The sequence below is a fragment of the Psammomys obesus genome, unplaced genomic scaffold (genome assembly GCF_907164565.1).
Source record: "Psammomys obesus unplaced genomic scaffold, mPsaObe1.curated_primary_1811, whole genome shotgun sequence".
Classification (NCBI taxonomy): Eukaryota; Metazoa; Chordata; class Mammalia; order Rodentia; family Muridae; genus Psammomys; species Psammomys obesus.
The window spans coordinates 8,264,319-8,277,085 of record NW_026596085.1 but is presented as its reverse complement, the minus strand read 5'-3'; the positions used below and the strand labels follow the sequence as shown (position 1 = coordinate 8,277,085).

At 42.5% G+C, this 12,767-nt stretch overlaps 1 protein-coding gene across 1 annotated transcript in view; it reads left to right on the top strand.

Moving 5' to 3' along the window:
- Positions 1–5,721: 5,721 nt before the first annotated feature.
- Pdzrn4 (PDZ domain containing ring finger 4) overlaps positions 5,722–12,767 on the top strand; it is a 352,809-nt gene continuing 345,763 nt past the window's right edge. Inside the window, 6 exon segments of the mRNA XM_055627261.1 lie at positions 5,722–5,991; positions 5,993–6,047; positions 6,050–6,113; positions 6,115–6,274; positions 8,567–8,653; positions 10,518–10,625. Of these exon segments, the coding sequence (XP_055483236.1) occupies positions 5,722–5,991; positions 5,993–6,047; positions 6,050–6,113; positions 6,115–6,274; positions 8,567–8,653; positions 10,518–10,625 (744 nt within the window).

Sequence of the window (12,767 nt, the reverse complement as noted above, 5' to 3'; positions counted from 1 at the left end):
AAATATATGTTCATGGTAAATTCAATAATAGAGACCAATGTTTATATAGGAACTATATGGGCCTAAGGTATCAGAGTACTTTGCCTCTGTAATTAGAGTAATTTTATTAAGTAATAGCTTCAATTTAGATCACTTTGGGTAAAAGAAAAGATGATGCACACAGTTCTGATGCACATATGATAAAACTAGAGAATCAGAGAAAATAAGATAGAAAAATAAAATTTCCTTTCAGAGAAAGTTATCATAGGGAATTTTGAAATATTGTAATGTCAAAAGCACAAAACTATGCTATGATATCATATATTAAATAAGTGATTTATTGCTTATTTAAATTACTATTTGAAATAATTGTCCAAGATTTCTTACTTCATGGATCTTCATCAAATGTGCACACACTCACACACAGACAGACATAAAAAGCAAAATCTCTTAGTTAGGGTTTCCACTGTGGCAATGAAACACCATGACCAGAAAGCAACTTGGAGCAGAAAGGGTTTATTCAGCTTACACTTCCATATTGCTGTTTATCATTGAAGGAAATGAGGAAGGAACTCAAGTAGGGCAAAAACCTGGAGGCAGGAGCTGATACAGAGGTCATGAAGGGGTGCCGCTTACTGGCTTGCTCAGCCCGCTTTCTTATAGAACCCAGGATCACCAGCTCAGGGATGGCACCAAATACAGCGGGTTGGGCCCTCCCCTATCAATCACTAATTGAGAAAATACCTTACAGGTGAACCTTACGAAGAAATTTTCACAATTGAGGTACCCCCCCTTTCAGATGATTCTAGCTTTTTTCAAGTTGCCATAAGACTAGGCAGCACACAAAACAAAATTTAAAAACTAGTCACTTTAGCAAAACACTGTCTAGGCTTAATGTGGGGAAAAGCTCTTGCATTTCCTCTACAGTCTTCACTTCTCTGTTTTTAGGATAATGTTAGATGTTCTAGATCTCCCCTGCCCCTTGGAAGCAGGGCTTCTTAGAATTGGGAGCTTGCCTCTCCACACAGGAAGCAGCCCAGGTGCAGAACATTTCCATTGCTGTTCAACAAGAAATGCAATAAAAAAGCAAATTGACTTTTTTTTCATGTGCCATAGATGACTCAAAGGTGAAATTAAATGAAACCCAGTTACTAGGCTTAAAAAAAAATACAGCCAATAAGGATTGCTTATCCAGTAGTTGGATCCATGCCATAATTCTGAGTGAATGTTTTATTTCCTGGGTTTGTCTCATAGAGAAGTATATTATCTGGCTGAATAAATGCTAATGGGCAAAACATTTCTTGGCCACAATCAGCAATATAGCTAGAGATTACCTGGACTAAACATGAAAACAGAAACTTTATTTGTAGCTCTTCCACTCCCTAAATAACTCAGTTTGAAATTTTCACATTCTATATATTCGTAAGAAATAGAAAATATTGATGAATAAAGGAATAGCCATATGCCCAAGGTTATGACATAAGAAGCTGAGTTATCCCATTTGCCAAAGATACTAAAATTCTCTTTGATCTATTTTGTTGAAATATGTGTATATTTGAAACTCATTCCAAGTTCCTGTGCTTTACCTCAGAAAATTTCTTCTTTTAATGGTAATTTTTCTTCACTCTTGAGAATTTTATACACATGTGCAATGTAAAATAATTATATAATCTTCTCTGTTTTCTCCCTTAATCCACTTCAACATGTCTCCCTCCAAATGTCATGTCTTCATTTTTTTCTTTCATTTTTCTGCTATTTATTATAGTTGTTGTTGTTGTTATTACTATCCACTAAGTCCACCTGCTGTTGTCTGTTACATATGGGTATGGGACTATTTACTAGAACATGGAGACCCTGCCTACCAAGGGGGACACTAAAAAGCCTTCAGCAGCTACCATCTACCAACAGGTAATCGGTGAGGCACGGAAAGCACCTCTCCATCTATGCCAAATTCTGGCTGGACCGATCTTGTGCGGGATGTTTTTACAGGTAGCCACAGCTGCAGTGAGTTCCTGGGTAGGAAAGCCATGTTCATGTCCAGAAGCCAGCACTGCGCACCACTCCTTCCCACCATCAGCTCTTCCGTTCTTTCCATCTCCTCCACTGTGACGGTCCCAGAGTTTTGTCAAGGAGAAGGGTGCCAAAGGTATCCCATTTAGGGTTAAGCACTCAGTCTCTTATTGTCAGCACTTTGAAGAGTTACAAGGCTCTGAATTAATGGCAACCCACAGCAAATCAATCAATCAATCAAACTAACAAACAAAAAGGGATTATCTTATTACAAAGGTTGAGAGCAGCCCAGTTGTATTGGTATAAGCATAAATATTTAGAAGAACATTTGATAACATGACATTGAACAAAATAAAAATAGCGAGTTCTATCCGACAGCCTATGACCACCGCAGCTATGGGCTCTTAACCAAGATTACAATATCAGGAATAAAATCTCCTCTTGTGGAACGGACCTTAAATCTCAGCAGCAGATGGTCATTTGCTCTGTCACAGTCATGCCACTAATGCAGAAGTTGACATTGACTGGTAGATTGCTGTGGAGCATACCTACCCAATGCTGGCTAAGACCACTAATAATCTCCTCTCCTCCAGCATCGTGCATAACTGCCTGGCTCAATGAAAACTAGCCAATAGAAACTTTTCTCTTTGGTTTGAAATTTATTTTACTGCACCTAGAAAAAAGAAGTGCAGTGTCTGGACTGGGCAGGGGAGTGGTGGGGATGAGAACAGGAGGGATGAATAGGGGAAGGATGTAGGGAGAGAGTGCTAGGAGAAACAACTGGATTGGGGGGGGGCGTCTCTGTAATGAGCTAGAAACCTAGGAACATGGAAACACCCAGGAATCTATGAGGGTGGCCCTAGCTAAGACTCCTAGCAACGAGTGGTATGGAGCCTGAACCAGCCATCTCCTGTACCCAGGCAAGACTTCCACTGGAGGGACTGGGACACCAACCCAGCCACAAAACCTTAGCAATTTGTCCTGCCTACAAGATGTGCAGGGGTAAAAGCAGAATTAGAGAGAAGGGTCAACCAATGACTGGCCCCACTTGAGACCATGCCGTGAGAAGGAGCCCTCCTCTGACACTACTCATTGATACTCTGCTGTACTTGCAGACAGGAGTCTAACATAACTATCATCCAGCAATGGGTGGGAACAGATACCCTCAGCCAAAAATTATGTGGAGCTTGGGGAATCCTGTGGAAGAGGGAAAGAAAGAATTGAAGGAGCCAGAGAGGTCAAGGACATCACAAGAAAACGTACAGAATCAACTAAACTGAGCTCATGGGGGTTCATAGAGATTGAACTGCCAACCAGAGAGCATGCATGGGACTGACCCAGGCCCTCTGCACATAGGGAACAGTTGTGCAGTTGGATGTCCATGTAGCTCTCCTAAAGCAGGAGCAGGGGCTGTGTCTCACTGCATTGCCTGCTTTTGGATCCCTTTTCCCTATCTGGGCTGCCCTGTCTAGCCTCCGCAGAAGATGTGCCTAGTCTTACTGCAGTTTGGTATGCCTAGACGTGTTGATATCACGAGGAGAAAGAGGGTGTAAGATGAAGGAGCCAGGAAGAGAAGAGGGAGGGGAAAGGCTGTGATCAGGATGTAAAGTAAGTAAATAAATAATTAATTTTAAAATGTACAGTGCATTTACCAATAGGCTCTCGACGTGTAGTTATAGTGTATAGGAACCAAGGCTTCCTGCTCTGAGCTCACCTGAGATTTTTGGATGATGTTATAATTTTCCTGATATCTGTAGAAAAGTCTCCTATTGGCTGGAAAGTGGCTCCTCTGACTTGACAGTCACTAGGCAGGCACAGTGAGGTCCACTGAAATATGTTCGCTACCTTGTTGATCAGATCATCTCTTCCCAGCTGTGTTTTCTTAACTCTTTTGAAAATGTTCAAACTTACATTTATCTTATAAAATACTTCCCTTAGCTTTTTGGTTAATTTATATCTACAGTCATAGCTATAAAACCAGGATCTTATATGCTTAAAAAGATGAAACATATTTCTCCCACTTAGAGTTATTTGAATAACGTTTATGGTATTATGTGTTTTCTATTTATGCATTTCACACACAAAAAAAAATGTTCTTGTAAATAACGCTGCAATTTTTTCAGTAATTTATTGTTTTCCCATTCATAGAAAGATATGATTTGTATGGCAGGAAACACTGAATAATAGCAGTAAATAAACTATCATATCTCTGTATAGAACATCGACAATACGGCATCTTATTTTGACGAGAGAGAGAGAAATTATTTCAGATATCTGGAACTCCACTGAATTTCACTGGCTGTTGAAGGCTCAGAAGGTTCTTCCTAGAAGCTATGCTATTATTATCATAGAGTCTGGAGCCCGTTTTACTGATGCTCTTCGCAGCCTTCCAGGAGGAGCACCCAACTGGCAATGGGGGTGATTAATTTAAGAAACTTCATCTCAGGCATCTGGGGTGGTTTCCGAGTAATTGCGGTAAGCCATGCGCATATATTCTGGTGTGAATGGCTCTTTGCATTCCTAAATTTCAGGAGAAGGTGAAAAAAACATGGTCCAGGGCCTGGAGGGACCCCTATTATATGTTTTCAGGAACTTAGTGTCAAACCGGAAGGGAGCAATTTGGACGGACTCAGTTCTGGTTGAGTAGAGGGGTTCATTGCTAAGGTCTGTTTTTATGTTACTGCGCTGTTTTCGTTCATGATTATTACCTTTCCTTTTCCTTCCGGGTGCTCAAAAGATAATACTCCATGCCCCATTGAAAAATGCCTCTCATACCCCATTCCCAGTAGTGATAGTGGAAAATAGTGCGAGAATTGAACTCGGAGGCAAGCTGCAGCGATGAAACCTTAGGCTCTTCCCTGGGCATGAGGCCTGTATGCCGTTCACTGCCTCCCCCCACCCCATCCCCAGCAAGAATAAGGTGCCTTGAGGCAGACAACCAGCCTTTCCCCAACCCTCACTGCATGTTTAAAGGTTACCCTTTTTTGTTTTCATTTGCCTGATTTCTGTATCTTTTTTAAAATTCAATAAACAGTTGTCTAATGATTAAATAAATAAATAAATAAATAATTAAAGAAAGAAAGGAAAAGAAAAAGGAGATTTCTGTATCTTCGTTTCAGAGGCCTGGCTCTGGATTTCCTGAGCGACCATTTTGAAATGGTGAAGCTTTAGGCTCACAGTTCTTAGCTGATGATTTTTTTAGTTAGCTCCTTTGAACGAACATAGGTGTAATTTATTTCAAAGAAGTTTTTTTTTTTTTCTTTTCTTTTCTTTTTTTAATTGAGGCTCTGCCTCAATTAAAATCTACCATCTACCATCCTGGTAGATTTCAAAGTTCTCAGTGTCAGTACTGTGCCCACCGCCAGCTCTGCCCAGTGGAGAACTTGGGGGACTTGGCTCAGGGGAAGAATAAGGCTGACCCAAGGACCACCTTAAACTTGCCTGATTGTCAAGGATAGACTTGAAAGACTTCTCATTGCAAAGCCACGAAGAAGGGGGTGGGAGATTCACCCCGGGGGCTGTCATTTGTGTCTATACAGAGAAGTCAGGACCCAGCCAAAGCTTGGAAACTCTGAGCCAAACTTATTCTGAGATCTCACCCCCACTCCCACCCCCACCCCCAAAAAGCCCAACCGCAGCGGTGAGACCCGACCGCTGCCCCTGGCGCAGCCCGGGGGGTTCCCTGAAGAAGCGGACACCCGTCTTGGCTCTCCCCCCCTTCCCTCTGTTACTATGGGCTTCGCTTCGGAGCTCTTCGCGGAAGCCGTGGACCCCGCTTTCCAGTGCCAGCTGTGCGGCCAGGTGCCGGAGGAGCCCGCGTGCACGCCTTGCGGGCACGTCTTCCGCGCCAGCTGCCTGCTGCCCTGGGCGGCGCGGAGGCGCCGGTGCCCGCTGCAGTGCGCGGCGCCGGCGCTGGGCGAGCTGTGCCGGGTGCGGCCGCTGCGCAGCCTGGTCCGGCAGCGGCGAGCGCAGCGTGACTCCCGCGCCCCGGGCTGCGGCTACACGGTGGGGCCGCGGGAGCTGGCGGCGCACGGCCAGCGCTGCGCCTTCGGCCCTGCCCCAGCGGCTGCGGGGGCGGCGGGGAGGAAACGCACTGGGTGACCACGACCCACCGAGGTGGGGACACACACGTGGGGAGCCGTCGGGGCCGGAGGGACGCCTGAGGGAGGTAGAGGAAGGCGCTGCGGGCACAGCTCGGTTTGCTGCGCGCGGGTACCAGGAGAAGTTGACCCACTACATGGCGCACACGTGCAACTTCGGCGGGGACCCCGGAGGCCGAGGCCAGGTAAGCGCAAAGGGAGTGAAGCCCCAAACACGACTGGGGCCGGGAGGGGAGCATCTTCCTGACCCTTGAGGATTCCTCCTGGAGGTGGCATCATTTTTTTTCTTTCCAGAGCCGCGCGAGACATCCTCCCTGCTAACCTACTCTGCATCGCTCAGGGTTAAGAGAGTCAAACTCAACTTTCTCCTGGAGAAGGAGAAATTGAAAAAGCTCTTTTCCCGTCCACGCTCCCGTTCTCATCTTCCACTCTCCTGTCCACTCTCGCTGCCCATCTTTCTTGTCCTTCGCTTGTGCTTGAAGCAAATTCCACCAACAAACCGGTTAATTGGTGTGCTTTGGCAGAGAAAATAAGTCTTTCAAAGCCAATTAACTTGTGTGTGTGTTGGGGGTGACAGGGTACAAGGATGGCATTTCTTTACATCTCTAACTTTCCCTGATGACCTCCCTTTCAGGACCTCACATGTCCTTCTCGGCGGTGAGTGTGCGTGCTATGACCAGGGTGCCTGGGTCACAGCAAGAACAGCCGCCTGCAGGCACATTGGCCCCCTGCAGCGCGCCAGGCAGCCACTGTATTGCCTACTGGGAAGCTGCTGGTCAGAGCTGCACGCTGCAGCAGCCTGGCTGTAGAGTCTTGGTTGTCAGCTGCGACTCGTCTTCAGGACGGTTCGCTCAGTGTTTGACTTGGCTGGTGTCTGGCAGAGCAAGCAGGGATTTAGCAGAACTTGCAACCCCTTTCAGGAAGCTGTTTTCATTCTTTTACACTCCTTGGGAGGAGCTACGGGGAGAGGGCTTCCTTCTGAGGACCGGCTGATTAGCTGTACCTCCGACTTTACCCCTTGATTTGAACCTTCCTGCCCCTAGCCTGAAAAACAGTGGAAGAGAGAGAAGCTAATGTGATGCTCGGAGAACTTGTAGGAATAGCCGTGTGTCCAACACACACAGTATCCTTGTGTGAAAGCGTCCTTGCATCACAGAGCACAGTGAGCTAATGGAGAAAATAAACATAAAAAAGAAAAAAGACCGGATGCTCACATGAGTTCCCTAGTCGGCGCATGTATGGAGAAAAGCACAGCAATGGGATTTGCATCACCAATCCAGGTTTCAACACTGATGGGAAGGAGCAACCGTTAAAATCATGGGATAAAGACATTCAGCATCCTGTCAAGCTGAGGTTCTAGGCCACGGCTTCTCAAGGCTGCGGCCCTTTAGCATGGTTCCTCGTGTGGCGGCGACAACCCCCTCCCCCTCCAGACATAAAATTATTTTTTGTTGCTTCTTCATCACTGTAATGTTGATAGTGTTGTGAATAGTAATATAGATTTCTGATATGCGGGATATTTGATATGCGACCCCTCCCACAAAAGGGGTTCGTGAGAACAGCTGTTCTATGCAGTGCTTTGTGAACTAATTCTCAAATGCTGCTGGTCGGGTTGTGCATCTCGAAATCGCTTTCTGCTGCCTGTAGGGGCTGCTGTGGGCTCTGGGAAAGCGGAGGGGAGGGGCGCTGAGGTAGCAGTGGGGATACAGTGGGGTTTCATCACTCAGCATGGGATGTAGCTCCAGATCCTTCACTCCTCAGAGAAGTTAAAAGTCTGTGGCGGTGACTACAGCTCATCTGTCCGGTGCCTGTTCAAATTGGTCTTTGCTCACAAACAGGTGGCTGATATAATTTATGGTTTTTAAATATTGTTGTATCACTGGGAAAGAAATACATACTATTGAGCAAAACTCCTTTTATTTTTATTCTGTGAGAATTATGACAAGCCGAATAGGGATGTTGTTTAAAATCAAGATGGCTGCCTTCCAATAGACCCTGCATTACACAGCCAGTCCAAATGCTGCTCCTGAGAGGACCTTATAAATAGCTCAGCATTTTTCAAACACTCTTAACACTTTCTACTGTGAACATTTACATAAAAATGTTTCTAAGATTCACTGACAATTTATTTTACTTTTCTGTCGTACAAAGATAAAAATAAAGAACCCTGCCTGGTGAAGCCCAGAAATCTGTTTGCAGCTAAGGTGAAGTCAGAGTGGGATGCTTCCTGAAATGCAAATCCATGTAGTTGTGTGGAAAGCCCTTTCTGGTCATGTGGACAGCAGTTCCCTTCAAACACACGCTTTAAACTACGCTCAGGGAGAAGTTTTCCTCAGGTCAACCGGCCATTCTTAAAATGTTTTCTATTTACAGTAAGATGTCACTTTAGTGGTTAATTTTCTCTTGTGTTTTTATTTTTTACTATAATTTATTTATGTATTCGTTTTACTTTCCCACTTCTCTCCTTTTTCATGTAGGACAGAGAACAGAAGTCATTCACTGTTGTGTTGGAAAGAGAAGATGGTACTTTGGGATTCAACATAATAGGAGGCCGCCCAAATCAGGTGACTCCTTTGCTATACAGCATTCTGCATGGAAGCGGACTGTGCCACAGACAAACACATGATGCGATCCTGAAAGGATGCTGGTGCCCAAATGCCAGATTCTTAATCTAGATTTTCTAGTGCATTCTCAATTTTCTTCATGAGAGAATTTGAAAAGAAACCATTCCACAGTTGACAAAACTTGATTCTCTTAGATGCAGCCATAAAGGAAAGGGTGTGTTTCAGCTGCCTGCCTTGGACAGCACTGTGACCAGATCTCTTGACCCTGTAGCAGAGTAGCCTGTGTAGGCAAATTCACCTTTGCAACACTTGGTACCTTGTCTGCACATACTTCCTGTTGTCCTCAAATGGTTCTGCCTTTGGATGACAATATGGTTGAGAAGCTGACAATGTGTATCAAATGAAGAGTTGAAATGAATTTAAATAAGAGAAAAGTGGGGTGGTTGTTTTTTTTTTTTCTTCCCACAATTTCTTAAGAAACTTCATATTAAATATAGTTGATGGGAAACATTTTTTTTTTCAGAGTCCCAGCTCAAACTTTTTAATTGGGTGAATAATTTCTACAATACATTTATTGTTACCAAAGTTCATATTATCTATCTACAGACTGTATTTACAAAATCCTTTGACATCCTGCAGTCCTACATTGTCTTAATTTTGAGTGTAACTGAACAAAGATGGTGAAATTTAGTAAAGAGAATCACCTTACTAACTCCAGCTAATTACTCTGAAATGCTCTTGTTCCATGTGGCATTGGCTGTTCAAGAGCTCATCTGCTATAGGACTTTAGGTCCTGCTCTGAGCTGGGTTTGGGATGGTGAGAACTTGTGCCAACATGCTGGCTAGGATGGGGCCATCCTGTGCCTTCTATGCAACTAGCAAAACCAGCAATCTAAAGTCACTCTGCTTCTGTTCTAAAATAGTCCCAGTTATTATCAAAACACAGCTGTTCCTCCATATTATTTCCATTGTCCCTTCTATTGTGGGTTATTTATAAATGCCAGTTAGGAATTTGACACTTAAACGACATTGGGCATTTTTAAAGAATCACTTCTAATTCTGGTTGTGGCAGGCCAAGTGGGGGGAATTTGTAAGGTTAATTTTACTTATCCTGCCATAAAGTCAGCTGACATTTAATAATGCATAATGTGTTGTTATATTATGGAAAACATTTTCTTAAGTAGATCATACTGGATCATTGGTCACTTGTGGTTGGCTGAGATTCTGTACTCTCAAAAGGCTGCATTTTTGAAGTTTTCCTATGCTCTGTGAAATTTGTGCCTGAAACTATTAGGCATAAAGATCAGATGTGAGTGAGCCATTTGGCCATGCAAAGTAGATATTTTGAGATTTTTAGATTTTAAACTTACCCTGTCTTTTAGGTGGTCAGAGCTATGGTTCTAAATTTCTCACCCTGGAAACTAAATTATATTTATAGAGCTATGATTGCATCAAGTTGTTATATACTAGAGGGTGAATTTGCTTTCTTTCTTCTTCTGTACTTCTTTTTTTTTTCATCTCCCATATCACTTTGTAGGTGAGAGGTTTTTACAGTAACATTGTTGATCTCACCTTGTAAGTGCCCTTCTCCAAAGCTTTCATGTGAACTCCAAGTGTAACATAAATAGATGATCTTGTCAAAGATGCTGGACTTGTTCATTATAGCTGTCATCTTGATTAATGACTAGTTGGAATTAAGTAAGTTAATTCTGTGCCAGTTTGCCAGCTAAGAGGGCTGCATGTTCAAGCAGAATTGTCAATGATACATTCAGAAAATCATCCTTTACAAATTTTGAAGTTTGCTTTGTAAAATTTGAAGTTTGCTTAATGTGTTTCTTTCTGTTAACTTTTTTTTTTCCTATAGAATTACCAGAAACAACCAGTAACTGAAGGAATTTATGTTTCAAAAATTTTAAAAGATGGACCTGCAGACAGAGCAGATGGCCTGGAGGTTCATGACAAAATCATTGAGGTAAAAGAAAAAAAAAAATAGTGCCTGATCCGTGATTAAGACTTTGTACAGTTGTGTGCACGTTGTGTACTTATCAGAGTAGAAATCTAACTGTAGTGGAGACACTGCTGTTTTATTTCTTCCTAAGAATGTAAAACTCTATGATGGTTTTCTCGTCGATTGAGAGATAGCAGGATAAAGGTACAAAGTACCTTTTTTAAGTGTACAGGTGTGTTGGCAAATATCAGTGTCTTAAGACAGTCCCTTCGCAGGTACTAAAGGAACTTCTTCTCGAGCTGTTGTGGAATTCATTTCTATGACATTTCAAAAGGTGACAAAGCTGTCTGGAGAACATATTTGATAAGAGAATAATTATTTCAAAAGCTTGGATTAGTGTGCACTTGTGAACACTGTAAGATGCCTTTATGATCCCTCGGCGTAGTGTCTTTTATAAGACAAGGCAGACGGAAGCAGAAGTCTTGTCCTTGTAGGGAGAAGCTGTGGGAAGCCATTGACTGTGCAGCTGTGTTGCTGTGTTTGAAGCTTATGCCGTGATGAGAGGCCTAGAGTTACTGCTATCTCTCTCTTTTTGATGTTCGTTCGCAACTGGAGACAGTATTATTTGTTGTTGCCAAAAGAGGTTAGGTTATTTTTGTTGGTTAATTAATTTCCAACGTGTCTGTAGAGATATGAATAGAAATTGAGACGGTTTACTGGACTCCACTGTATTTGGAAAACAAACCTGTTTGTTCAATATAATGGAATAACCGACATTGCCTTTCTGGATGGCTAGATCCCACTTTTCATCATTAAGCTTCTGATAGGTTCTAGACTTGTATTCCTAGTGTACGTGCTAAAATTCTGAATTCATTGGAGTAGAATAAGAATAGGAAGGAAAACCACAAGCCATAGGGTCTAGAAGCAAGCTGACTAGACACGGGGAAGAATTGTGCATTGCATTTGGGAGAAGACTGGGTGTTTAAATAACCAGCTTTCCGCATAAAAATGACTTCTAGTTGTGTAGCCAAGAAAGGACAGCCTTGTGTTTGCTGTCCGGTTTGCTGCAGGTTCCCTGCAGCAAGCATACAAACAGTACAGTGGCTATAGTCAGAGGACGTCTATTTTCAGTCTTGGAAATGTGTGTCCAACAGGTTTTCATGGGTTTATGAAATTAAACAACAAAAAATTCTTCTCATCCTCTGTATCATCTTACAAGCATTCTAATGGGAAAAAAAGTCTACATTTGCTATTATCAAATCAAATAGAGTCTCGGTGAATAGATAGGCTCAAACACACCCATACCCTAATGACAGAACTCAGTAACGAGGACTTAAATCATGTTAGCTAGCTATTTGACAATGTCACAGATGTTAACACTGCAATAAAAAGACAGAAGCAGAGCTGCAGAGAGGACTCAGCAATTAAGATGCATGCTTGCATCTTGCAGAGGATCTGGGTACTGTTCCCAGCATCCATTTTGGGTGGCTCACAACCCTTGTGACTCCAGATCCAGGAAAGTCTGACCTCTCTGGACTCTGTGGAACCCTCACACACGTGTGACACACACACATGCAAACACACATACAAACACAAATGACAAAATACACCTTTAAGAAGAAAGAATTTTTTTCTTTTTTGTGATTCAACACTTTATTTTTAAGTACTCATTTATTTAGGGCTAGAAGTGTGACTAGACAGTACAGTGTCTAGCTTGTATGCTCCAGGCCAGGGTTCAAGCCCCAACACCAACCTAGAATAAAGTCACAGGTACAAAGTCTCATTGGTTCTCTTACTGGAAAAAGTAATTTTATTTTTAAAAAAAAAAAAAAAAAAAAGCTATGCATGATCAGAAGTTCATCTAGTGATCCATTCAATGCCACTTCTAATGTTTGACAAACTGTTATTAAAACTATTCTCAATAGAGTTTAAACAGCAAAAATGACTCATCTATGGAGAACCAATTGAAATTCATAATGATCTGCAGTATTATTATTCCTTTTGATTGTATAAATTAGTAAGAAATAGAGTTTGAAACTAGTTATAAGAATAAACATTTGAGTAGAATTCTTCCAGGAAATATATAAATAGATAGATACATACATACATATACATACATACATACACATACATATACATACATACACATACATATACATACATACA